This window comes from Takifugu flavidus, chromosome 10, assembly GCF_003711565.1.
Source record: "Takifugu flavidus isolate HTHZ2018 chromosome 10, ASM371156v2, whole genome shotgun sequence".
NCBI lineage: Eukaryota > Metazoa > Chordata > Actinopteri > Tetraodontiformes > Tetraodontidae > Takifugu > Takifugu flavidus.
Window position 1 is genome coordinate 8,796,551 of NC_079529.1, and position 27,121 is coordinate 8,823,671.

General features: G+C 48.0%; 3 protein-coding genes across 47 annotated transcripts in view; 2 read left to right on the top strand and 1 right to left on the bottom strand.

Moving 5' to 3' along the window:
* Positions 1–14: 14 nt before the first annotated feature.
* LOC130532708 (mitochondrial folate transporter/carrier-like) lies at positions 15–3,841 on the bottom strand. Its single transcript, XM_057045512.1, has 7 exons — positions 3,156–3,841; positions 2,821–2,971; positions 2,648–2,733; positions 2,027–2,181; positions 937–1,050; positions 617–762; positions 15–545 (listed from the first exon to the last, which is right to left on the bottom strand). Exons 1-7 carry the CDS (start codon positions 3,358–3,360, stop codon positions 422–424), a joined length of 981 nt encoding a protein of 326 aa, XP_056901492.1. The 5' UTR covers positions 3,361–3,841; the 3' UTR covers positions 15–421.
* A 357-nt stretch (positions 3,842–4,198) lies between these two features.
* On the top strand, positions 4,199–9,465 carry dcaf13 (ddb1 and cul4 associated factor 13). Its single transcript, XM_057044395.1, has 11 exons — positions 4,199–4,396; positions 4,626–4,825; positions 4,919–5,026; positions 5,134–5,223; positions 5,818–5,973; positions 6,058–6,135; positions 6,206–6,288; positions 6,363–6,527; positions 6,775–6,910; positions 8,345–8,508; positions 8,875–9,465. Exons 1-11 carry the CDS (start codon positions 4,327–4,329, stop codon positions 8,960–8,962), a joined length of 1,338 nt encoding a protein of 445 aa, XP_056900375.1. The 5' UTR covers positions 4,199–4,326; the 3' UTR covers positions 8,963–9,465.
* Positions 9,466–9,920: 455 nt separating this feature from the next.
* rims2a (regulating synaptic membrane exocytosis 2a) overlaps positions 9,921–27,121 on the top strand; it is an 83,524-nt gene continuing 66,323 nt past the window's right edge. For 9 of the 45 annotated variants that reach the window (XM_057044354.1, XM_057044338.1, XM_057044358.1 and 6 more), the window contains exons 1-6: positions 9,924–10,183; positions 10,572–10,772; positions 22,320–22,352; positions 23,194–23,280; positions 25,342–25,552; positions 26,103–26,114. In XM_057044354.1, the coding sequence (XP_056900334.1) occupies positions 10,588–10,772; positions 22,320–22,352; positions 23,194–23,280; positions 25,342–25,552; positions 26,103–26,114 (528 nt within the window). In that variant the 5' untranslated portion in view covers positions 9,924–10,183; positions 10,572–10,587. Of the gene's footprint in view, positions 10,184–10,239; positions 10,773–22,319; positions 22,353–22,532; positions 22,701–23,193; positions 23,281–25,341; positions 25,553–26,102; positions 26,115–27,121 lie in introns of those variants that run through there. The other 36 variants (XM_057044336.1, XM_057044343.1, XM_057044370.1 and 33 more) reach the window with 13 other exon arrangements.

Sequence of the window (27,121 nt, forward strand, 5' to 3'; positions counted from 1 at the left end):
CCAACATTATTGGGTCACTTTTGCACACCGTGGTGGCCAAAGTCATACGTTTAATGTACCGACATTAATTAACATTAACATTGACTTTAAGAAGTGAGGTACGTCTCTTCGTGAACGCCTGAGGCAACAAAAGATCTCCACTGCTGATGTGCGTGATTGCAGAAACAACTACAGTTAAAAATAGTTGCAACTGTAAACCTGACGATGTTCTCTCTGCTCTGGCTGAAATGTGAATCATAAATACAACTAAAACATAAATATTTAAAAAAAACAGACACAATTTTCATCAGTGACTCTCCAGCTCTCTCAATCTTCAGAGTGCAAACAAACGCATCTCAGATCCAGATCATCTCAGACCAGAGTTCCGTCTGAACCCGACGCTCTGCTCCTCGACTGACACCAAAGTGCTGGTGAAAACTCTTCAGTTGTGTCTCAGAAGAAACGCAGACACGTTCTCGTATACCACAAAAGTGATACAGCAGGCAGGAGTCACCCGGATAATGTTGGGAATGATGCCCTTGTAGAAACCAGCAGCTCCTTCATTCCTGAGGAGAAAAAGAAGAGGATTCAGAACAAATGGGAGGGTTTTCTGCTCCTCTATTAGCAGGTACTGCACCTCCACGTCCGGCTGATGACATCCAGCACGCCGTTGTAGCTATTGTGCTGGTCTTGCAGGCGAGCTCGCACCACCTGATACGGGTACGTCGTGGCCACGGCAAATATTTTGGATAATGCCGCCATTGTGATATATTCAAGAGAGTTCTGTCAATGCAGGGAAACGGATGAAGGGTGAGCGAGGAGGAGGAAGGAAGAGAGCTGAAGGAAAAGGACTGACTCACTTCAACTTTTGTGCTGTGAAAAGTTTCCTACATGTATTCCACACAGGGCATGTTCCCACCGCCCCCCTGATCCCTGATCGTGTGCTCAGTGACTCACCAGTTTTGTATCTGAGGGCACGTTCTTGTATCTGTTGTAGTCTCTCTTGAGCTCCTCATAGGCCATGAACTGCAGAGCTCCGTGAGATGTGCCGAAAAGACCAGGAACAAAACCCTGGCAACACAGGTTTGTGCTCCGTTAGTGACTCTTTCATCACACAGTTACCCTAGAATGTTCTGAAAGACTTGACTTATAAGCTAAAATCCAGGTTCAATGTCATCCTGGTGCACCACCAACAACCTCATACTGAACAGCATCATAACCAAGGAGATTGTGGTGGATTTCAGGCAGTCAAAGAGAACAGATGAAGGTTCTGTGGACATTAATGGAGGGGCTGTGGACAGGGTCATCAGGAAAATAAAGCAGCAGCTTCACTACCTGGGGGAACTCAAGAAAGCTGGACTACAACAGAGGAGGCCAGAAAACCTCTACCAGGGTGCGGTGGAGAATGCCCGTCGTACTCCAATACAGCTCTATCTCCTCAGGCAGGAGATAAAGATCGCTCATTCCAATACCACATTTTCTTCAGCAATCTGAACAGGCACTGATACGTACACATATCACACGTGGCATCATAAAACAATCAGGACTTCCTCCATAAATAACCATAAATCGAGTAGTGGAACAGTACTTGTCAAAACTGTACTTGCCTTATTGCTCTGCTCCAATTACATGTTTATTATCAGCACATTCTTAAGGGAACCTCTATCATTGCAGATATTTTATCATGTACAAACATTTTTTAAACACTAATTTGCTGTTGTTTCTTCCAAGTCACATCAGGGTCCCAGTAGAAATGTTGTTTTTTGCTGCACTGCATTACACTGAGAATTAGATTAAAAATTCGTCACTGCTGCCCCCTCGTGGTAATGGGTGGAATAACACAACGCATTGGTTATAAAATGCTGCCAACTTGTTGAATTTGCTGGTCAAACTCAGCTTATCACGGGGAAATAAGGATGTCACTGGCTGTGCTGAATGGTAGTTGTTGAAGTTTGAAGTGCTCCCTTTTTAAACACCATCATCCTATCAATGTCACACCCTCCAGAACCCCTCGTTGATGAAGAAAACAGTTACAATGATGACTAACCCTGTACAGTCCAGGAACTCCTTCATGGCGGTAGATCTTGGCCAAAGCGTCAAACATCCCCTTGTACTGTTTACTAGTGCAGTCAGCACTGTACTGCAACACCAGGCGGGTCTTTGTCACCCAGATCGGGTTGGTTAAGGTGAGCGTAAGGATTCCTGGGTGGAGATAAGTGACAATTGTCAGAAGCAAGGCAGAAAACATTTACAGAGTTATCTGATATATGGTTAGATACATTTAAAGTTAGCATGCAGCTACTGAAACATTTGGTTGTAGTTTTGTCATTGAAGCAGACAAAGCTGCAACAAATACCCAATAAATAGGCTGCAAACGTATGTCAGAAAGCTATTATTTCATCATGAACACTTAAAAACACAGGCTGCATTGAAAGCTAAGCTCGTTTCCACCCAATAATGGTAACACGTTGCTGATTAAAACTTTTAGTCCCAAACATTCATGCGGCCAGCAGGAAGCACATCCATGTGACCTTGTGGAATGAACAGTAGCAGCTCCTTTTATCTGCTCCCAGTCTGCTGCAGCCGGCTCAAAGCTGCGTTATCTGGTTGTTGTTAACAATTGCTAGCTGGCCGTATGGCTGGCGAGCAACGTGGGGATGTAACTGACCTGCTTGAGCTGCAGACACCAAGTGCTCGGTGGCACTCAGCTCAGTCTGACGACCCTCTTTAATGTAGCCTTTGATTGCATTGTAGCTGGAAAAGAGGAAGTAAGAAGAGAGTGGGAAATGTGTTCATTTGAAATGTTAAATCACTGCATGCATAGCTTTACTGCTTACGTACAACAGGAAGTAGAGACCCCAGGATGCACCTGCTCCCCAAATATTGGGTGTAACTCCTTGGTAGAGGCCCCTCATGCCCTCCTGCTTCCAAACAGACTTCATGCAGTGAATCATTCCACTGTACTTGGGTCTCAGGTCCAATCCATCACTCACTATAATAAAAAAGGATGAAAATGAGAAAGCTAAAATAGTAGGATAACAATTAGTCAGGCCAATATACGTTACACATGTTTCTATTCACATTAAGCCTTAGCTTTAAGGAACTATAGAATTGGAGACACTTTTACTGGAGTTATTACTAATGACATTCACCAGATTTCAGGTGTGAAACTGTACCTGCAAACCGGATCTTGACCAGATCCAGAGGGTGAAGCGCAAGCGTGGACACCACACCTCCACTGAGACCAGCGACCAGGTTCTCGATTCTGACATGACCGAAGATCTTCTGAGCATGCCCGGTTATTGAGAGGACAGGACTGGGTTTTGCGGAGAGTTCCGTCTTCGGTACATTAACGACATCGTGATTCGGAGCTGAGCTCATATTACCTGCTCCTGTCGGCTAACATTAGCTGTGTTTACAAGTGATACTAATACTTTGATCTCGTTTAGGCCCGTGTACAGGTATTACTTGGATCTCCTTTTGGTATTAAATCTATCTAAAAATAGCTAAATTTTACGAACAGGTTATGGTAACTCTTTGATGCATCCTCATTCTAAGATTGGAGTAAACCAGGTTTCACACGCAGTAACTCGTACCTGCTGCACGTTGTCTAATGTCAGGCGGTGTGGCGACGTTGCTGGCCGACCTTGCTGTTGCTAGCAGTGGGCTAGCATGGACGAGCCGAAATATTGAACTACACAATATAATATGCCTAATTAAACCTAGAACATGAAAGGAAACCGAATTAGTAAAAATAATGTCTCATACTGTTTCAGAATGTAAAAGACAGCAGTTGTATAGACTCATCTGACTGCAAAAAGAATCGTCCACGCTATGATATGCCAGAAATATTTTCTCACTTTGAGAGACTGACTCCCCACACGGTCGTTGACGTTGTAGTACTTCCTGTTGTGGCTTTCAAAATAAAGCAGAAATGCAACGCATCCTTTAGTTTGTAAGTTTCTTTGGGATGAATAAACGTATCTTTATCTGGTTATCAGGGATAACAAATGGAGCTCCCCCTCATACGTACAGATAACATATGTTAAATAAGTCAATCATTATTTTACATCTGAAATGAATGTAATTGTCAGGGCAATATTCTAAGGGTTGATTCAGGAATGTATTCTCAAATAATTGTCAAGTAGTATTTCCTGTCTCATCGTTATTAAAAATAACTTGACGCTAATCTGTGACGTCGCCGACTTTTCGTCCCACAATGCACTGCGGCCACTCGTCTCGTCAACACATGGCGTACAGAATGCTAATGTTTTCTCTATTCTTTGAGAAGTGATTTTTATGTATATTGTGTAGAAAGTAATTTGTACATTTTGTACCTACCCCGTCATGAAGGTTAAGGTCATTTCTAGGAACCCAGACGATTATGTTAGGGAAACTAAATATGATATTCAGCGCGGTAAGTTGTATAATTTAAACTCAAGCTAACCAGATTCAGTTACAGAGCTAAATCTGTATAAGAAACTACTTTTAAAAAAAACAAAAAAACATATACTGTCTTACACGCCAGTGCTGGGTGTAAAATAAACATGTTCAACACGTTCGTTGTCTAGCGTGTATTCAAATGTTAACATTAGCACAAGTGGAGCTCCTTACAACTTATGATACAAAGCTGTTTTTATTCTCAGTTCCTAGAAACTATGACCCAACACTCCATCCGTTTGAGGTGTGCAGAGAATATACGAGGGCACTGAATGCCACCAAGCTCGATAGGGTCTTTGCCAAGCCTTTCCTGGCCTCCCTGGATGGACACAGAGATGGGGTAAACTGCATGGCTAAGCACGCCACAAGTCTGTCCACTTTGCTGTCAGGCTCCTGCGATGGGGAGGTAACTATCAACCAAAGATGAAGGCTTAACCTCCATGTAAACATGCTAGTGTAAACGTGATGCCACTTACTTGGAATTTCATTTGATCTGTAGGTAAAAGTCTGGAATCTGACTAAGCATGAATGTGTCCGAACGCTACAAGCACATGAAGGATTTGTCCGGGGGATGGTTGTACGCTTTTGTGGAACATCATTCTTTACGGTAGCTGTTGCCTTTTAATGCTTGAGAGGAATTCCCTTTTGTCTTTTCATATGTTTTATTTTCAGATCTCAAATAATGAGCGCGGCTCTTGTGTTGGTCGGTTGTAGGTTGGCGATGACAAAACAATCAAGCAGTGGAAAATGGAAGCCCCGGGTTATGGAGAGGAAGAGGAGCCTATCAACACAATTCTTGGCAAGGTATGATTGGTGAGCATCTGCTGCAGGATTACCACAGTGGGTTCAGTGTGGGAAAGGTCTTCTGATGAATATTTGATAGAGGTTTGACACCAGGATCAGTTGGAGTTGTTCCAGAACAAATTTCACAGCAGTAAAGTATTAAAAGTGTGTGATTGTCAACTCCACAGCTGCATTTTGATGTGGAATTAAACACCTAAGCTTTCTGCCTTGTTCTAATAAAATCTTGGAGAGACCGTTTGAGGTGATAATGAAATTGACACCTTCAAGAGCTTGAGCAAATTACAGAAACGTTAAGGCTTGCAAGCTATATTTATATTTCCTGGCAAACACTGCTGTGCTCTCCATCCTCACTCGGAAACATTTCTAAATCTCTCTAGTTTTTAGAGCATTATTCAACAACTGCTACGACATTAGGGAGAAATGATATAAATGCTGTTCATCCTGCGTATTATTTAATAGTATTTGAAGTAATCAGCTAACAGTGAAGTATAAGCCCATCTCAGTGTAATATGTCACTAGTGAAATGGTGACTACGACTACTCTAAAGTGTGAATCACATTCTGACTCTGAAAAATGAATTTTGTCCCCATGCAGACAGTGTTTACAGGCCTGGACCATCACCGGGAGGAGGGTTTATTCGCTACCTGTGGCCAGCAGGTGGACATCTGGGATGAGCAGAGGAGCAGCCCCATCCGCTCGTTCACCTGGGGCGTGGACAGCTTCAGCTCTGTCCACTTCAATCCAGTGGAAGTAAGACAGTCAATCAGGCTTTGTCCAATTAGCGACTGGGAAAACACCTTTAAATCTCCACTGTTTTTGGTTTCTCCTCCACAGACTGAACTTCTTGCAAGCTGTGCCTCAGACAGAAGTATAGTGCTGTATGACATGAGAGAATCAACACCGCTTAAAAAGGTAGCTGCTGAAAACTCATCGTGTTGTGTCTCAGTCTGTTGGGTGACTTATCATCTGTGTGCTCCTCAAGGTGATAATGACGATGAGGAGCAACACACTGTGCTGGAACCCCATGGAAGCCTATTACTTCACAGCTTCAAATGAGGACTACAAGTGGGTTGATGACACGTGTACTTTGTGTGCTCGGAGGGCTTTTCTTCCTGTGCTCACGTGTGTCTTCTCTGCAGTCTGTACACGTATGACATGAGGTATCTGGAGAAGCCAATCATGGTGCACATGGACCACGTCTCTGCTGTGCTGGATGTGGATTATTCTCCCACCGGGAAGGAGTTTGTGTCCGCCAGCTTTGACAAAACCATCCGCATCTTCCCCAAGGATTCCGACCGCAGCAGGTCAGTAACACCAGCTTATCTTGGATGTGGGGTTGAAAATACTCATCTGTTTGGCTGCCAAACACAAAATATAACTACTATTTGCATGTCGTTTCACATTCAGAGTAATTTTTTTGCAGTAAAATAGTATAATAATTGAATTATTCATAGCTTTGAGTTTAGAAAATTAGCCAAACTGGGCTTATTTTAGAGGTATTGAAACTGCATTGCACATTTCATTTTATATTCTTTTCATTTTCAAATGTAGGGAGGTTTACCACACCAAACGCATGCAGCATGTCATCTGCGTCAAGTGGTCTGCAGACAGTAAATACGTTCTGAGCGGCTCGGATGAAATGAACATCCGACTCTGGAAGGCCAACGCGTCGGAGAAGCTGGGAGTGGTGAGTCCCACCTCATCATCCTTCCGTGACCCTCAGATCATTTCCCCATTGAAGACACTGTCAGTGCCAGCGTCTATATCTATGAGTGATGGATGCTGTGACGTGTCTGCCTCCTTTCTGGATGATGTTTTATGTGTTAGCTGCATCCTTTGATATGGCCGTGGCTCCAGGCCAGACTTGGCAAAGTAAAAGTAGGTGACTGTGCCAGGAGCTGCAGATGCCAAATGTCCTCATCAGTGCTGACATAGTGGGTATACTAATCAGCACAGTGAGTTCTCTGGCAGAGAAAGCCTTGAGAGCAGCAGTGGCTTTTTATTATTATGCGACATGTATTTTATTTAGAGTATTCAGTCTGTTAGAAGCCTGAATCATGGCATCTTCTACATCAGCGCGAGTTCTCTCTGATTCACTTTTGGTTTGTCCAAAGTGTCAGAGTGGAAAGTGCAAGTTTCTGGCACTAGTTTTACTGCCACGGTTTAAATAAGATTTATTTACAGTCTTTGCACTTAAAGAGATCAGACAGGGGCTGCTCTTATCAGCAGTTTGAATGAGCTAATCACTTAAAGCGGCCCACTCTTAAAAATAATGAAGCTCTGAGAATCGACTTTTACTGAGAGGGTCTTTAATTGCTGAGAAATGCTGAATCAAAGTTGTGCGTCTGTAGACATCAGGCTGCTTTGATCAGGACTTTCTTCAGCTTTTTTGAACTTTGCAGCGGCAGTTTGTGTAAATTTGACCTTTTTTATTTGAAATGTAACACACTTTGAACTGGATCCTGTTTCATTTTGGGCATTTAATATTTAATTTCTTTCCTCGGGGCTTGGTTGGTTCAGCGGAACACTTTTGGAAAACTTTGGGTTGACCGTCACGGATGTGGCACACTGGTGATGTGGGAGGTCATGGAAGGAGAATCCTCAAGATGAGATGCAGAGTAGCGGTCCATTCGATAAAATGTCTAATTTCTTCACCCTGTTGGAGAAGTAAACTAAACTACTTTAGCCGTCTTAAACCACAGTGTTGTGTTTGTGGAGCAGAGAAACACTGCTCAGTCTCACTTATGTATGTGTGCCAACTCTCTATTCCTGCGAATTAGCTTAGCATCTAACGGCTCTTCTCTCGCTAATTGAATCGGAAGGAAATCATTGCTTTTAATTAGCATAAAAGGCTTCAAAGAGCGCCGCTTTGGCCAAGATGAGTCTGAGTAACATCCCAGAGAGCGAGACAGCGATTTTGTTAGTGGTGGTTATAATTTTAGAGTTTTAGGGTTGAGATTTTACTGTAAAAAGTTAAAACTTTTGGAGCAACTTGTTTGAATGGGTCTTTGTTGCTGCCCATTATTATGAATGAAAGCTATGCATATGAAACCCTCTGAACGGTCGCAGCTCTCGTCTCTCACCTCCTTAACCAACCAACCCACCCACTCTTGTCTCACAGCTGTCCCTCAGAGAGAAGCAGGCCATCAACTACAACCAGAAGCTGAGGGAGAAGTTCCAGTACCACCCGCAGGTCAGACGCATCACCAAGCACCGACACCTTCCCAAGGCCCTCCACCACCAGAGGAAGGAGCTGCAGGTCATGAAAGAGGCTCGCCGCAGGAAGTACGTGTTCATTTTTTTTTCTGGAGCTAAGCCACTTGTTTGTGCTGCCAAGGTAAGCGTGGCCTCTGCTGCCTCGCCGGCCTAATGGAAAATGTCACAGATGGGCCTGCCCGGCATGACGTGGGCTCCATTGGTCTTGCATACTCATTTATAGCCTGTATGCGAGATTGATTGTCCCAATTTGCCCTGTTGTCCAGTGATTCATCTAATTGCCGTCAGCGCCTGTTTGGACTGTGAATGATTTACCATCAGTGTTTATGCATTATTTTTAGGCTGCATCAGCGTAACCGTGACATGGTTGTGAGGTCACCGCACATTTATTTCATCTTCTGAATGTCCTCATTGCCTTTTTTTTTGTTTTTCCAGAGAGAGAAATGTGCGCAAACACAGCAAACCAGGAAGCGTTCCTGTGGTGTCTGAGAAGGAGAAACACATCGTGGCTGTGCTGGAATAGAAGCAGCCAAGTTTTCAGGCCGCTCACTTGTGTTTGGAGGAATTGTTTCCGGCGTGATTGGCGGCAAAATGACTCCAGGATGTAAAGAATATGATGTGACAGTTGACCTGGTAGACCTGATGGCTTTATTTAATTATGATACATGGCATGACAAAAGTATCCTGTCAGTAAATGCTGTAAAGGCTTGTTAAAAAGGTTTCAAACTTTTGTACTTTGTGCAAACCTTGAGGTTTATAAAGTAGGACAGAAACAAGCTGCAGAGATGCTAATTTACTCACAGCTGAGCTAATGAGGTAGAGCTTCTATCCTCTTAATGTTGCCCTTCAAATCCTATCAGCTCCTCATCCTGGCGGAGTAAAAGCCATGTGCAGAAAAGAGTGTGAGAACTGAGAAAGTGTCCCTAAGTGGAGCAATTAAATGGCACCGCCTCGGTGTTTTGTGGCACCTAAATTCTGCCGTTTTTGTATTAAATCAATAAAAAGAAATTGTTTTTGGCCAAACAACGATCAGTTGCACTATTTATTTCAATTCTGTCCGTAATTCTGTGGAAGCAAAGTATTTATCTGATTGATGAATCCATTCCCAGCAGATCCCCGACTGCCCCCCCCCCCCGGAAACCTGAACCTTTGATTGAAGAGAAAAAACACTTCATCATTTGCAGGAAAGCCACTTCTGGCCGGAAACCCCGCAACACCCGCATTATCCGTCACTTTCTGCCTTCCTCCTCTCATTCCCGCACGTGCGGCATTGACCATAATGTGCTTATGAAATATGCATCAGGAGTTTCCGGGACCGGTCCGACTGGGAGCGTCCAGTCCGGGTTTTTGCACCTGCTGCCCGCCTGCTGTCAATGAACGTCCGCTGTCCTCTCCTCTTCTACGCGTCTCCATCGCTCCGCCTCTTTCTCTCCATCCCTCTCTCTCTCTCTCTCACTGTCACCCTGCCTCTCTCTCTCTCTCTCATTGCATCCATTTTTGTGCATTTAAGAAATCACCAAGAATTACCAACCTGGCGGAAAGGGAGCTAAACGGGGTGACAGAGGACTACAAACGGAAACAAAACAAGGACGGACTGGGGGACGCATTTGGGTCATTCGCCCCCTTTATTTTATTTTTTTTACTTTTCTTTTTAAAATAATATAATTCCAGCATGCGAGTAAAACCTTCCTGAAGGATGCCAGCGATGGGTTAGACAGGATTGAACATGACAGCGAAATAAAAGGCAAGGCTTGTTTTTAATCCAACGCGCTCCATTTGACCACTTTAAACCCGGGTGGATGAAGGAGGAACCGAAGGCTGCGGCTCACTATTTAGAAACGCGTCTGCTTTTCTAGTATCTTCTCCTTTTAGGTGTCGTTTTAGCGCGCAACTGCTTAGATGATATGAATTCCGGGGGTTTAATAAGCACATGACAAGCCTCGGATAGTGGAGGGTGCAGCCTTAATTCACATTTTGACGCTTATTTATGCAAAGTGGGTTCCAGCTAGCACCGAGCATGTCGTCTCCGAGCCACGGCGCCCTCAGCAAACATTGACACCATGTTCTTAACGTTATATGTCGGCCGAAAATGCTGCTGGTTGACGGTGGTTCTCCCGTTTCTTTTGTGGTAGCCACGGTGTATAAAAGATGTCTGCTCCACACGGGCCCCGGGGCGGCCCTGGCCCCGGCCCCGCAGCTGCGGCTGCCTCGGCGGCGGGCGCCGTGCCGGAGATGCCGGACCTCAGCCACCTCACCGAGGAGGAGAGGAAGATCATCCTCGGTGTCATGGAGCGCCAAAAGACCGAGGAAGCGAAGGAACAGTCGATGTTAAAGTAAGGAGGGGAAACGGGGCTGGTGGGAGCTGTTGCTGGATGGGAATTTGTCTCTCGGTGTCACTGCTGGATCATGTTGCCTCCCGACGTCGAAGCTACGGTTTCACCGTCGCTAGCTGATAGCACGGCGGTGAGGGGACCGTTCCCCTCTCCCGGTCGCTGTCTCCTCGCTCCCTGTTGGCGGAACACTGCGTAGAAACGGGCGAATGTCGTCTCAGAATGCGACACTCTCCCCAGCCTCTTTCGGGTCCACTTCGCCGGAGCCGTCGCTTTACTATAATGGGCTGGGTTAGCAGCAGCGGGCGCCATTTTCGCGTAAAAAGCACGCCAAATTGCTTAACCTTTCCCCGCGAACGTCACCGAGGTTACACAATGTGACACTGGAAAGATGATTTAAGGTGTCCTCTGTGATGGAGGGGGTGTGTGATTTCAACAGTTGAGCTGTCGGTGGAGCCCACCGACCCCCTGGATTTGCGTCCCCCTCCCGCCCCTCTGAGCGCAGAGGTCCCCGGGAGCCGCTTCAGCACCGCGGCGCTGTCCACCGCTGTCCCCCGCTCCCGGTTCTTAAGGCGGACCGGACTGCTTTCACCTTTGCTGCATGAGCCATAACTCTTGTTTTATGGTGGAGTATTACAGTCTCTCGCTCTGCCCTAGCCATAAAACCACACTCAGTTGATGTGCTGTTAATTAAAAACTTGATTTGGGCTCATGAGGAAAAGTCAGAGTTGGGGGGCAAAGGCAAGGCAGGGTGACCAGGCCACACTTCTGCTAGGACACTTAGGTAATAAAGCATTCCGACTGTTCTGGTGAGCTAAATCAGGTAAATATTTGCTCCGTGGCGACATCCTCAATTGAGTGACAGTTGTGCAATCACTACCTAGCACAGCTGCATGATAAACATGACTCATGTTCTCCAAGATACGGCTACCTCTCAGCGGCTGCTGCATGTGCTGCGTGAATCATTCAGGGCCTTTTCCTTCGCCCACCCCCCCTCATCCTGCTCTATTCTCCTTCCAAATAGCTGAGTGTTTTTCTAATTTCATTTCCTCTGAGGTAAAGGGGATTGTCAGCTTCAGTCACCCTTAGCCTGTCAGCGATGCCCAGCCTGAGCACAGGCAGAGGACGCTGGTCTTTGTATCGGACGGGACTGATGTTAGGTAACTAAAACGCACACGTGCCAGATACCGGAGGGTCACAGAGGCCTCTATACTCTATTGATTGCTTATTTTCACAAGTATTGTGTGTCCAGCATGGCTCCTCTCACGTGTTCCCGACCCGTCAGTGTTTTCCTGCGCGGCACACCTCTCCAGCCCATTTTACCCGATTTATTTTATTATTTTTGCTCAACATTTCAGGCAGCGCGACTGTGGGTTTGTCTGCGTTCTCTCTATATGTGCAAGGTGACTCACCGTGAGTCATCAGAACAGTAAATCCCCACTTTCTTCATGAATCACGCGAGCATAGCGCATCCCAAAGCAGCGCTAATATGCTCAGCTCTGATAGGTAAGACTGCAGTGGATTAACTTGTCATGGGATAGTAGCGCTCGCCCAAACCAACCCGCCCACGCTGCCAAATTCAACCGTATAGCGTCCCGCTCGGTCGACTTTTTTATTTTATTTTTTGGAGAGGTGATGGTTTGAACATCAGAGTCTGTGGATTAACTGAGGGAATCCTGGGAGGATGGACGGATGGGGAAGAGGAAGGGAGAGGGAGAAGCCTCCAGCAGCAGGGCTTGCCAACTCGCTGTCATCTCATTGGAGGTGCTCCGGCGAGCGTGGATGGAAATCCGCGGCTCCTGACTCGCATGTAATTAGCTCCTCTCTCTCCGCCGGTTCGTAGCGGGCTCCCACGCTGTACACGTGTCTGCGCGGCGGAAATGGACTGCGACAATGGGGAAATCGATTTCCCGGAGCCCACGATGCGGCGCGCTACATACTGTACTAGCTTGTTGTCAGAATTAGGTCCTAGAAAGCTCATCAAGGCCGCGGTCGAGGAATATTCACCTCAGAACGTCACTGTCTCTATTTTCCACATAGGGAAGCACTTAAGTGGCTCCAGGTTTATTTGTTCCCGTGAAGGAAATGCACTGGAGCTAATAGCTACCTTAACTTTCTATGCATCAGCGAGTCTCTGAGCAGTACAGTAATAATGCTCTCGGGCCCCCTCCCCCACCCAGCCAGACACTGTGTGTCCTACAGGCAGACATCAGCTGCCTGCGATTGGGTGACCCACACAACACCCGGGGCTCCAATTCTCCTTTCCCCCCTGTTCCTCCACTTTTCTGAGGCAGCCTCCTGGTTCCTGGCGGAAGACATGAGGGGATGGAGGTGCTCCGGTTCTCCATCCGAACTCGCCCCCCCCTCCTGGCGCTGATCATCGAGGAGGGCCTCTTTCACTCTGGGACCTCGTTTGATAAGAACTAATTATAACGGCCACCTTTTAGGAGGAACCCCTGCTGAGCTGCAGCCATTCCAGGTCTCCGGAGTGTCTGCTGCTCTATTATGTCACCTACCTTTTTTTCTAGACTGATTTTTCTCTTTGTTCTGCCTCCAGCATCTGTGAAAATGAACAATATCCTAAAAAAACCACACAGAACGGTTGATGGTCACCATTTTTTTTGCATGCTAATACACTATTAGCTCACAGTCAGGTGATGTTGTGGAGGTGTGTTTGGTCTTTTACTGTGTGTGTGTGTGTGTGTGTGTGGTGTGTGTGTGTGTGCCTTTGTTGAGCTTCGGCGTGCCAAAAACTGGCTGATTTGCATATTCTAATCCTACAACTGCTACTACCAAACAAATAACAAGCAGGTCATTTCCAGGTTCCATAACATTATAGGGTCGATGCTTTATGATCAAAGCCCGTCAGCTTTGATCTTTGGACGCTCTCCAGACTGAGGAACATCACCAAAAGTGAAGCCGTCTGTCTCTTGGCCCGTGGTCGACATTTCCTGAAACTTTCATCAGAATCTGTCCACAACTTTTGGAGTTATTTTGCTAAACTCCCCCAAATGATGGCTGAGGTAATAACACCCCTAATCCTAGTAATAACAGTCTCAGGTGGAGGAGGTCTATTCTCTCGTAAACGTTGGCTGGGCTCTGGAGCTCGGGGCTTGGCAACATATTGCCTGGCTGATGAATAGGGAGGGGTGTGAAGGGGGGGTTGGGATGTGTATGTTCAGCACCAAGAGCATTGACCTAGAATTAGCTTTGATTGATCACATCCCATTTCCTTTTTCTGTTGCCCTCCCGCCTCCCTTCCCCCCACCAGCTCACGCTGCCCCCCCCGCCCCCCGCCAGTCTCGGCCATTTACCTGATAGCGCCGCGGCGCTCGGTGCACCAGCCGAGGATGCTGGGAGCGCACGGGCCTCAAAGTGCCAACGTTATTAGCGCCTTCATTCACGTCCAGGTCGGCTGAGATCTGAGAGTCGCTCCGCGGGGAGAAAGAGCAGCTTCCTGGGCCGCCGCCGTGTCTGTGGCACCAGGAGCGAAATTCCCGATGAAGAACTTAAACACCCCAAAGCCGCAGGAGGGAAAGCGGTTGTTTCCCAGGTCTGTGCGGTGTGCAGCGGACGTTCGTTTTGCAGGGCGAACAAGGAAAAAGGAAGTAGAAACTCCAAAACTCAGTGGACGCCATTGGTGACGACACCTGCGGGGGCACAATGGTGGAAAAGAACAGAGCGATTCTGTCTGTCCAGAGTCGTCCCTCCCCCATCGCTTCCCCCAGGGGGGAGAGCGGGAGAGGGGGAGTGTGAGCGTGGACGCCGTCTTGACTCTGTAAAGCGGAACGCACGCCAAGCGTGTGTTTGGATCACTTCGTTTCCACGCGATTCTTGTTGGTGAAGTCTGGAAATAAGCCGAAAAATGAGCTTTGGGTCATATAAAACATCACGGTAAGAGTCATAAACAATGTCCGAAGCCTTTATTGTCCCAAAAGTCTATTTTAGGAGACCTTTCGCTCGGTTCCTGGCTAAATTTAGAATGGGGCGGGGCTTCATCCTTCCCTACAGGACGTCATCAAAGTCGACGTGAAGTCTTAAACTTCCTCTGTCTCGTCTCACCTCCCTATGAAAATACTCAAATCTAAAAACAGAAAAAGAAAGTTAAAGAAACGCAGCGCGCCAAATTCACTGAATGTTTGAGAGAATGAAGCAAGTTAAAGCTTTAGACCTTTGGTTCGTAGGGAGACGCTATCAGGTGCATTGAGAGGAGCAGAGATGGAGGATGTGTCGTCGTGTGTGAGCGAGTGTGTGAAAATATTGATTTATTCTGGCTTCAGAAGGCGGCTGGTAATTTTAGCCGTTTCTTTGTGACTATTTTTAACAGACGTTTGGTGCACTGGAGAATATTTACGGCAGCGGGACATTTGATTGTCTTAAAATAAACTTTGCCACACATGTTGGGGCGATTAAAGAGGCAGCCGATTGATGTGTTGGGGGGGGGGGGGGCAGGGAAGAAAGTGCTGCACCGGTTAGGACAGAGAAGAGGAAATGAGAAGAGAGGACAGGAAAGGAGAGGAGGAACATCAGCCGGAGAAGGAGGGGGGCGACACTGACGTCTGAGATGCTATCGGGGCTCATTGCTGATATGACGGCCCCCGGGAGGGGGGGCTATCAGCTGCCATCTCCCACAGCACAGCCGCGCTCTATTGTCTCTCAGGGCTTTGCTGGAAATAACATCTGGATTTGTCAGCAGAGGTTTTATTCTCCTCTGGGCTTTTATCCCTCAAGCAAAGTTTGAAGGGATTTTCCTGGCCCCCGGCGGCACATTCTGAAACGCCCTTGGCAGAAACGTGAGGGGGGGGGGGAATAATCAGGACGTGGCGAATTGAAGAAGTTGAGCTGAAATTGGTCATCTGGATGAGCTGGATGTTACCACGGTGAGGAGCCTGAACGCATCGTTTGTCGGAACAGAACCCTCATCGTGGGTCCTAAAACATCTGGCCCGTGGTTGCGTAAGCCTCCCAGCATGCTGTGCAAGAATACGTCGAAAGGAGGAGAGAAGCTTACGCTAAGAAAGAGCAGGAAGGTGGGGGGGGGTGACGTGTGGAAAAGTGAGCGCGAGAAGAGGCCACTTCATCACTTTTATTGCTCACCCTCCGCCCCCCCCCCCACCCTGAGTGGAGTCAGTGTAGAGGAAGATATACAGCAGCCCGTCCTCCATGGGAACCATGTGGAACACGTGGGCCCTCCGTGGAGGGGGCGGCAACACGGCCCCCCCTAAACAACTGAGATGAATGAGGCGCGCCGCGCCAAAAGGCTTTACGTTATGCGCATTAATTACCGAGGCGGAAGGGGAAGCGTTTATTTGTTGTTGCTTGGAAAGGGAAGGTGGCGACACGGTAACTGTGTCACTGCAGCTGGTTTGGCTAGTGAGGTGTGGTGCGCTCCCCCCCCCCCCCCCCCGTGACATTCCCTGAGGGTTCGCAGAGGCCTGAAAGGTCAGAGGAGCACTCGCAATAACTCGCCACTCTGGGCTGCACAGTATATTGTTTTAGCATCAGGATCATAACGGGCCTGTGTGCAGCTGTCGCGGGATTTGCGGAATTGTTTTTAGCAGTTAGCACGGAATGCTAGCGTCTCCTGTCAAAGGCTAATTTTTTTCCACGGAGAGTGAATGTACCACTGAGGTCGGTACCTGTGCGGACTGGTAGATGAAGTGGGAGATAGGAGGGCTCCTTCAGAGGCTGAATGGATGCTTGCTAACAGGACATGCTGAGATCAACATTTAGCTCATCAACAGATTCTAAAGTTGCTGACAATCCTTCACCCAAACATCGCAACTCAGTAATATTTTAATTTGTTTAAAAGCGTTTAATTCATTCGGGCCAACTTATGTTGGCAACTGCAGCCACCCACAGGTGAGAGCATAGCACATGCTGTTAGCATATTAGCATCTGTTGCTGTTTTAGCTAACTATTCTGAATCGCTTGTGCACGTGACTCATCCAAGCTGATCAAACACACTTGTTCAACAACCCCTCAGAACTACGGAAGCTAACACCAAAGATGCTCACATTTCCCTGTGCCAGTAAAAGTTTGGCCAGCCTGTCTCAATTTATGTAATAGCGAGATGATACACACACACACACACACACACACACACACACAGAGTTAGTCACATGACCTGTCAGTAGTCCTCACCCGTAAATGCATCTGTGTGAGCGGGTGTATTTACCGTTCCCAGTTTACACAGGCCGCTCTAATCTTCCCGTCTGTGTGTGTGACGCGCTTTGCAACGAGGCTCAGCTGGTCCGAGCAGGTGCAAACCAGGCCGCACAAATACGTGCAGGCCGCCTAGCCGGTCCCGCTAACGCACCTTTGCGTCGCTCGGTAAACCCAGGCCAGCTCGCGCTTTCTAAAAAAGCAAATTCCGCCTCCTGTCACACACTCCCAGACGCCGCACACCAAACAAAATCCCCCCACACATTAGCTTATAACCAGACAGGAGGATTCATTATATAATCATCTGCACGCTGAGTTTCATTTGTAATCTTTGCCTTTTTTTGCAGCGTTTTCTATTTTTATATAACCTGGATATAAGTGACGTCCCAACTTGTCTTGCCCCCAGGGGCCACTGCAGCTCTTCTTCTGTTGCTTTGAATTAGCGTTAATGTGCGTGGAGGTCCGGCAGGGATCGGAGCCGTTCAGCGGCGGCGCGGTTGCTCCTTGGACAGTAGATGTTGCTGTAGGTAGATTACAGAAGCGGCTAAACAGGGGAGCTGAAGAGCAGCAGCCGCTAATGCACCCGCGACCCTTACGTAAGCCCACTGTTGAGGGCTACACACATACCCTATCATGCAACCCACAACGTATAGTCCGTGTTCACGGCGCCCGGGGCGAGAGATAGCTTTGTGGAGGCTTTAAAAGCGCTGAATTGAGGTTTTGTGCATGAGAACGGGTCGCCGTGGTCACAGGCGTTAGCATGTGGGACGGGATGAGAGGCAGGAGTCCCGTTTCTCAGCCCGTCCTCTGACAGAGACGTTGAGATCACGGGGCCGTGCCCCTCGACTGGAGCCGGGATCTCCCTCTAATCCCTTAATATTGCCCGTCCCACAGAGATGCCGCCATCGCCATGGCAATGGCGAGTAGGCCTGCGTTTGTTGTAGCAAAGTGGGGCAAAATAAGAGTGGCAGGCAGGGGGGGAGGGGCTGCAGAAATCCTCCTTTGTGACACATAAATACAATCATTTGAAGTAGTTGCAGGCATTTAAAGCCACCAGGCTTTAGAGGCCACGAGGAGAAGGAGCAGCGTGTGTTTGCTGGGGCCGGCGAGCAAAAGCTTCCCGCCTTATCCTCCAGCGGGCAGCTGCTCGGATGGTTGCTTAGCCGGTGGTGCTTTAATTCTGTGCGGAGCGGCGGCTAATGCCGGGGAATCCTTTGATTTGGGATTTTACAGCGGCTGAACGGAGTCGAGCAGATCTCTCCGCCCAGCGGACAGATGTGGGCAGATGAGGAGTCCCAGTTTGATTTTAACATCCGCTGAAGGCTCCACGTTAGCTGGGCTGATTTCATGTACTCCGACGTGACATCCCATCCGCCGACGCACACAGGAACCCGGCCCCGGCTCCGCGGTGTCGCCGTAAAATGATAGGCGACACTTCTCCGTGGTGAGAGGAAATTGGATTGCTCCTGTGCTCGCGTGCTTGTGTACACTGGCGCAGTTTAGTTAAGCCAATAGTGAAGTGTGGTAACACTGAATCGGGACAGGAACAGAAGCAGGCCGGCCTAACAATAGAGGGTATCTATTACCTCTTTATTATTAGCCTCAGCTGGGTCTATTATTGGAGCCCAAAGCTGACTGCAGTGTGAGCGCGGTCCATTAAGCATCAAGCCCAGAATACGACCTCCACCTCCCTCGTGGAGTTCATCCACAGGCTCTCCGGGTCCTTTTTACTCCCGGAGTCCAGACAAATCCACACAAGGCTAATTTTAGCTTTCACACTACTCCTACACATGAATATGTGAGTGAAGAGTGTGTGTGTGTGTGTGTGTGTGTGTGTGTGTGTGTGTGTGTGTGTGTGTGTGTGTGTGTGTGTGTGTGTTGTGTGTGTGTGTGTGTGTGTGTGTGTGTGTGTGTGTGTGTCCTGGGACAGACCGGTGAGCCATTCCGAGCGTGTCCCTCACCTACTGGGATGGGTTCCAGCGCTGCCTGCCGTTTGGATCTGTAGTAGATAGATGGAACCAATCTAAGATCAACAGAACTGGCAGGAAGCTCTAAATCCTTAAACTGGGACAGAACCGGTGAAGGGCTCGCGGAGAATCGTTGGGCCGCCTCTGTCTGACCGCGGGGGCGAGGGAGGCGCTGTCGGGGCCGGGTTTTTAGAATATTCCCAGTGGAGCTTTTAGCTGTGGGGGGGGGGGTGACGTTGGCCCGGGACAATGTCAGCTGCCAAGAAGTTGCTGATCGCAGCCGGAATAAAATGTATCTGTGTCAGAATGAATAAAGCGGGCTGACAGGAGGAGCAGCCGGGCATCCGTGCACGTGGGGAGACGGGTCCATACACTCACCATTAGCAGAGCACACAAGTGCACGGGAGACCACCCCTCACCACGCTACTCACCCACCGTAGCGGCGAATTATCCGTTAAACAGCAGCTTGTGCTCAACGCTTCCTGGACGCGAGGCACGGAAATACGCACATGAGCGCACGTGATGAGCCGCCTTTTGGCCGCTCCGCTCTCTCAGGAGGAAAAGCTCAATTGAATCCTGGCAGGTGATGGAGGGAGACAGATGGATCTGAGTTCTATTGGCGGCAGATCAGCCGCCGTTGCCAACTCTTGTTTGACAATGGGAATATGAGACCGTGGTCAGGAGGTCTGGCTCGCGTTAGCGTGTCTGTTCTGATGACGCTTCCCAGCAGGCTCAGCGCTAGCTGTGGCTTCTGAGGCCCGGCCGGGGCGCAGGGACGGGCCCGCCACGCCGGGGCGCCTGCCCCCCAACACAGCCCCCCTCCGTCCGGTTTCAGGGCGACAAAGTTTTCAGAGCGCCGTCCTCCGCCGCTAACCCTCCCCGAGGTTTGGTGGAACCGTGAAGCAGCAGTTCCGGCGTTTATTAGGAATGTGGGCTGAACAGGTGCCCGGAGAATTAACCGCCACTCTTTAAACGAGGCGCCATTTTTAGCACAATCTCCCTTTTTCCGAGAGATTTGCGGGGAACGTGAAGCAGAGGTGCCATTTTGAATTTGATTCATCTTAATCTCTCACAGATTCCGCGGAAATATCTTGTATTATAGCGGCGCTAGCTTCATTTAGCATAGGTGACAGCCAGCAGGTCTTAAAACTTGGATCAGTATTGACGCAGAATTTTTGTAATTAACTTGAATTGGGCACTTACTGCATGCTATATAGTGCCCCTCATCCTCATTATTATGTCATTATTTTAGAAACGACCATCACTTATAGCCTCTTCTTATGTCTCTCTCATCTCCTGGTGCTACTGTTTGGCTCAGATGGTGTTAATGATGGATGGAGTTGGTATTTACCCACTGAGTCAGATTACTCCCTTATGATCCAATTATCAGGCAGCCTGGTAGTGGACTCTAGGGCCCGTAGGGTCAGAGCTTAGCCACCAGATCCTCTGTTAAAGAATCCCCTCATGGAGCTGGAAGAACCTCATTGTCTGGTTCATCTGTGGAGCCTCGTGGGTTTTTAATATCTGATGCTAAACCAGAAAAATCAGTCCAATGTGTCAGCTGTTTCTGTTTGTGCTGCTGTTGGAAGCGCTTCCCTCTTCAGAACTGGTGTGCGACATGCTTTCAGCCTTATCCCGGTGGTGGAACAGGTGTCACGTTTTTCTGTGTGACTGAGCTCAGCGATAAGGTTAGCCTCTCTGTCCCACTACGGCCAGTCCATTCAGCACTGAAGCCACCCAGAGACTCCCACAGCACAGGGTTCAAAATGTTGAGGGAGTTGAGGGCAAAATCTCCCCGGTAAAGCCAGGAGAGCCCTGGAGTTTGGACTGAACCCCTCCGCTCAGGTCCTGGAGCCAACGCACCCTGGATGCCAGCCGTCGTCAGCCGGAGCTCCATGTTGTTTCTGAACCGTGTTAATTTTAGTTTTCCTTTCATGTTGCATTTGAATAAGCGCTCCTTTCAAGTCAACCTTCAAGGCGATCTTTGATTTTGCCGACTTTGTTGGGGTTAAAGAACATGGATGATGTCCTTGTTTGTTTGTTTTTTTTCTTTTGCTGTTTTATCAACAAGCATTTAGGAATTTAAACGGAATATTTTCATACCAACAACTACCAGTGCGTCCTGTGACGCCTCCAAATCACAGCACACAGAAAAAATATTTTCCTACAGAACCCAGGAAAGGCTGGTCTGCGCTCGTCCACTAGAGGGCGGTATTTCACCAGTCATCGCCAAGCGTGACTGCTTCATTACACAGAACCAGTGAAGCAGAGAAGGCTGAAACCGGGTCTAAACAGGGTCTATAAATAACTGCTGTTGTAGCTTAAAAAAAAAGCCCAAAAAACCAACAACAGAAGCTTGAAAGTTTAAACTCATCAAGACCATCAGACCTATGAGAGCTCCTAGCGCTTGCTTTCTTTGTGTGTGTTAAAACGGGGCAGAACACAGAGAGCACCCTCGTCCCATCTGCCCCGCGGCCTCCGGGAGGCACGACACCAAATACGTCACTAGTGATATTTTACACTCACTCGTTTTGCTGGCCAGTGTCAAGTAATACACTCACATATGCACACGTGAGAGGACAGTACACACACTCGGTCCAGGCGGGCAGGCGGGCAGGCAGCAGCTCGATCAGATAAATATGAGGCTTGTAATGCGACCACAGAGACGAGGCTGATGGGATCAATAAAGAACGGCACTGCAGGTCATCAGAACGGCGAGGGGATAAATATGGACTGGCTCATCAGGAAACAGAGCAGCGAGACTGTCGGGTACTCAGAACCGCCTCTTCCCTCGGGTGCTCTCTCTCCCTCTCAATACCATCGAAATCTGCTGTGTTTGGAGGCGTTCTGGATGCTGCTGTGGTTTTTGAACTTCTGCTAATAGCATCATGCTAGAGGAGTTGTTGGAGTCGGCTAAGCTCAGGTCTGCCCAGGATGAAGTGCAACTCGCCACCTCACCTTCAGATGCACTTTAATGTTCAACTAAAGGTGTTGAGGTGTCACCCAGCAGAGGTGTTCTGCCATGTGCGTACCTGTAAACTATATGGGGGCCACTCAAAGCCTGCATAGGCTCTCAGTCATCCAGGTCTGGGTTGAAGGTAACTGGACTTATGTGAGGTTCATGTGACAGGTTTTGCTCCTGTACGGTATGAAAGAGGGTGCTGGTCCACATGAAGCAGCTCTTTTCTGTTGGTTTGCCACCTCTGATGCCATTCTGAGTGTTACTTTTCTTATATGTTGACCCCGTTTCCATCATCACATTCATCATCTTCATCCTAATGTCATTCACGCTCCCGTTGAATGACTCTTTTTGTGATTCCGCATCAGTATTCCCACAACATTTTGTGTTGATTCCCTTATTTTTGTGTTTGTTCTGCCCTCAGTTGTGCACACTTTTTTTTTTTTTTTTTATGTTTTAGGATCAAAGAAGAACCAAAGCCTCAGCCGGCACAGTAAGTAAACTGCATTTCCCAGAGTGCTCTAGGCTTTGACACTTCTTCCTGTCACTCAGTGCTGTGTGCTTCATGTGGCTTTCTCCTTTCTGTCGGGGAGACAAGTAAACGAAACGTCAGTGATGTCATGGAAAGCTGCTGTCACGCATTCGATTTAACGAAATTCTGCTCACTTAACAGCCAACTTCCACGACATCGTCGACAACAGCTTTCCCTTTTCCGGCCAGCTTTGTTACAGCCAGGCCTGTATACCCTTTGTGCTCTTCCCTCGGTCCTCTCTGGCTGCTCATTCATATCCAGTGTGACATCAGCACTCTGATTGGCTTCTCGGCCTCAAACATCGGCGAGGTGCACCTTCCTTCCTGTCTTCCTGTTTCCGCCGCTGCGTTTTAAATCCACCTGTAGGTGTTGGCAGTCTGGTATCCCGACCCCTGAGCACCGCTGAGCGCTTGATGTAGCTCTCATCTCCATCAGCAGTAGAGCTTTTCTGCTTCCTTCCTCTTTCCCTTGACTGTACGCTTCTTCTGCCCCCCGTTTCGCTCTCTCTCTCTCTCTGTCTCTCTCTCGCTCTCTCTCTCTCTCTGTCTCTCTCTGTCTCTCTCTCTCTGTCTCTCTCTCTCTCGCTCTGTCTCTCTCTCTTTGTCTCTCTCTCTGTCTCTGTCCTCGACACTGTGCCTGGTTGTCAGTGTTCCACTAATCGCCGCTCTGATTGTCTCTGCGCTGGTCATGGTGAATGTCCCCGCCTCTGTTTGATTCTTCGATCCCGCCTCCTCAGATAAACGCAGGTTTTCTCTTATTGTGAGCGCCAAAAGTTCCAGTCACACTTTGCTTGTTTGAACAGGTGGTTTAGTGGAATCACTGAGCTGGTAAATAACGTCCTTCAGGGCCCGCAAAAGTCCCAAAATGAAAAGGAGCCAGAGCCAGACACGTAAGTAACATCAGGCACAGACATACAATGGTGACCCCCCCCACCCCGACACCCTGTACCGGCCATGTTTAAGCTCTGTGGAGGTGACATCATTTGTTTATTCGGGAGCACCTGAGTGTTTGTCATGTTGGATTCCTGCTTTGTGAGGTACACCTGCTGGAATATAAGGAATTACACCTCCTGATCAGGAGGAATTTCACCTTCCAACTTCCCTCCCTAAAGTTTGGCATCTGCTCCGAAGTGGAATTGAGTTGGTGTTTGTAACCTTAGCCAAAGGCAGGTGAGGTTAAAGGTCACAGTAGGCTGTTAAGAAACACTAAACACATTTACCCTATACTATGGGATGTTGTCAAAAGAAAATCAATTAAAAAGCAGAGCATAAGAAAAAATAAATATTCCTCTGAAGGTGAAAAGCTTCAGGGGGAATATGTGGCACTGTGGCTTCATATTGCTGATATATTGAGTTTGGAGAGAGTCTCGGGTTATCGGGGGGCGTGGCGCTGCTCTGGTGCAACCCCAGGTTCAGAGCGCTCCGATACGCCGCACAGGTGGGACAATGAGCAGCGTATTTGTACTGGTCAGCAGCGTCACCTGCGTTTGACCGCCTGTGACCGAATAAGCAAGCGGACGCAGAGCAACAGCCGCCTGCTGCCACTTCCATTGATTCCTACAGCGTTTGGACTCTTTTCTTCCTCCTCCTCTGCTCACCGGGACCTCTTTAATCTTCTATCTGTCTCTTCCTAAACTGCTTCTCCATATAGGGCAGAGGCTCAGGATGGAGTGTGTGTCTCTGGGACGGTTTGAGTCTAAGGGAGATTAAGTGAGAATAAAACACAATTGTTTGCAGTCTTATTCCCTTTATCCTCTGAGACAGTGGCTTTATCTCTCGTATCACACTCTTCATCACTCTGTTATCGCTGCCTCTGACAGAAAATAAGATTTGGCGGAATCTGTTAAGGCTACGTGGTAATCTCTGCTGGGTAAAAACACAAAAGCTGTGACACAATTAGCCCTTTAATCCCTCAGCGAGGGTCGTGCCAGTGGAGCAGGTCTCATGTTTAGATGTCACGGAAGCCTCCTTCTCACACATGCACGCACGCATGCACGCATGTGCGTCCAGATCATGCGTGGCTGCTGCATTTTGGACTCTAAATGTCTAAATATGGGCACAGCGTGCGTGTTCATCTCAAACTCAGCGCTGTATGTGGTAAAAGGATAGCAGTGCTCAATAATTCACAAGCGCTAATGAATGTTGCAGGGGACATGTGGGGCGAAACCAATTCTAATCGCCATATTATGAAGTCAGCCCAGTGTTTAGTTTCCAAGGAGACGCTCAACTGACATGTATCATACAAAATGCATGTGAAGAGTTCATGTATTTTTATTTATTATTTTATTAAATTTTGTCCCCAAGGACCTATAGGGAGGATCTACTCAGACATGAGGCGCCATCTGTAGGACACAAACAGTAACGCAACTAAATCTGACATTTGCAGGGACGCCGATCATTAATGAGACTTTACAGTAAAAAAAGATGCTTCCTGCGGCGTGCACCTGCGGCGTGCACCTGCGGCGTGCACCTGCGGCGTGCACCTGCATAGCATCTCAGTTTACGCCACCCTGATATAGAAGCAGAGGTGCAAATGACTCATTAAAGGCCAGGCAACCTGAGAAAGTGGAATTAAGTGTAGTTCTCAAGATTGCAAAGGCACATTTGATCTCCACAGGCACCATTTTGGGTCAGAAGGAACTCGGCTTTGCAGCTTCTGATGTCACGGCGTCTGCTTTTCCTTTCAAAACCTCAACCGCGGCCGAGCTCGTGTCATTTAAGCAGTCGAGCAGGAGGAAGGCATGTGGGCTGAAGAACGTATCAAATCTCAGGATATCATATTGAAAACTGGCTTTAATGGCTGTTATTCCCCCCAGAATTTCTTATATCCTGATTCCAACCTAACAGAAGTATTTCAAATAACCTTAATTACATAATTCATGCCCTATTTTACCTGTGACCATGCCATATTTCTTGCTTCCTGACCTCTTTCCTTGCCTGTTTGCTTGCAGGAAGTTGCACCAGCAGTTTGAGTCATATAAGGAACAGGTTAAGAAAATGGGGGAGGAGACGAAGCCGGCTCAGGACCAGAAGAGCGAAGCCCCCACCTGTGGGATCTGCCACAAAACCAAGTTTGCCGATGGCTGTGGCCACCTCTGTTCATATTGCCAAACAAAATTCTGTGCTCGGTGTGGAGGACGAGTGTCTCTGCGGTCAAATAAGGTAACGCTGACTTGCACGATAGGTGCTCTGCACACACACGCACACACACACACACACACACACTCACACACACACACTCACATCCACACAACGCCGGCGTTCTCCCTCAGGCTAATTTCTCCCTGTGCTGTCGTAATCCGGTAATTGAGCTGACAGTATCATCTCCTCTCATCACGTCTGTGTTCAAATTCTCTTGCCTCTGACGTGAATCACGGCTGGAGCTGTTTACCAGTTCTTCAAAATCACCACTGGAGGGAACTCTTCCCCCTTTTTCCAACACCAGGAGATTGCGTAATTTGCCTCTCCGGTTCCCAACTAACCTCTGCAAAATCCTCTATAAAGTCAAAGCTAAAGCTTTTAGCATTAGAATGCTTAAGTTGAGTGTTTTTATGCATTAACTGACAATACTACCAGGCCCTACTTATGCCACTCACTCGCTCTCTCTCTCTCTCTCTCTCTCTCTGTCCCTCCTCTGCTCTCTTCCCCTCCCCCCTCTGACGCCCCGTTTCTTCCTTTCTGCTGCATTCCTGCTCTCATGGAATTGCAACAGGAGGACAAAGTGGTTAGCAAATCCTTTTCTGCCTTTCTTGGAACCGCTCGTGCTATGATGTGTTGTGTATTGATGCACATACAGCAGCCAAGGATGAGACGCATCCCAACAATAATTAGTCCCGTCTGTGAGTCTGAACTGTGAGGCATTGATTAAAGCTCTAATTCAGGGACATCTTGGAGAGGGACGAGACTTAAGACACAGTGTGTTTCCTTTCATTTTTGCATCACAAGTATCTTCATTTCATTTTTAAAAATTCTACTCTGCTCTAAATTGTCTGGAAAGAAAATATTTTGGAGTCAAATCAGCTCCAGAACCACCGGGAAGGACCCCTGCCCTGCTGCTCCCAGTTGTATTCCATTGTCCACCAGTGGATAATAGCCTGGAATTCAGTTACCTTGTGGTACGGACAGTGTTGAGTAATAATGATGGACAGGCTGGGCATTAGCAGACGGGCCGGGATATGTGCTCCATTCCCCTGGCACTGCCATGGCCATGTGACACTTAAGGCTGATTGTCTGTCGAGATCATGGACGCCGGTAATAATATAGTATGACTGCACAATGCTAAGCTACGTCGGAGAAGACGCACGGAGCAACGCTGCAAAAGACGCAGGAATGGACAGGGCGGCATCTCCGTCCTGGACACTAATGCTATGTGTTTGACATGATTTGGGATTGAGAGACAGGAATGTGATCTTTCCTAGAGTGCAATTGGTCAAAATCAGAACATAAATCAATGAAATGACATGATTCTTTGCGGCGTTCTTGCAGTCTGGCAGCCGTTTTCCCCCTTCCTGACTTTATCTTATCGCAACAAGCACAATTATGGATCTAAGATAGAATATCTGGGCTGATAACAATCGCTGCTACTTGTGTCAGGTAATTTAGCCTCTGTAGCAGATTCATGAGGAAATAAGTGCAGAGAGACATTTGGGGGGGGTAAAGAAATGAATCCGAAAGACCTTTTGATACAGGTAAACTGGGAGAAGTTTTCAGATGGCCACTTGTAGCTCTCCA

Coding starts and splice junctions, on each gene's coding strand:
- dcaf13 (XM_057044395.1), top strand. CDS start 4,327: ATGAAGGTTAAGGTCATTTCTAGGAACCCAGACGATTATGTTAGGGAA. Junction 5,974..6,057: donor TCCACTTCAATCCAGTGGAA/GTAAGACAGTCA, acceptor TCTCCTCCACAG/ACTGAACTTCTTGCAAGCTG. Junction 6,528..6,774: donor AAGGATTCCGACCGCAGCAG/GTCAGTAACACC, acceptor TTTCAAATGTAG/GGAGGTTTACCACACCAAAC.
- LOC130532708 (XM_057045512.1), bottom strand. CDS start 3,360: ATGAGCTCAGCTCCGAATCACGATGTCGTTAATGTACCGAAGACGGAA. Junction 2,972..3,155: donor GGTCAAGATCCGGTTTGCAG/GTACAGTTTCAC, acceptor TTTTTATTATAG/TGAGTGATGGATTGGACCTG. Junction 546..616: donor GTCATCAGCCGGACGTGGAG/GTGCAGTACCTG, acceptor TTTTCTCCTCAG/GAATGAAGGAGCTGCTGGTT.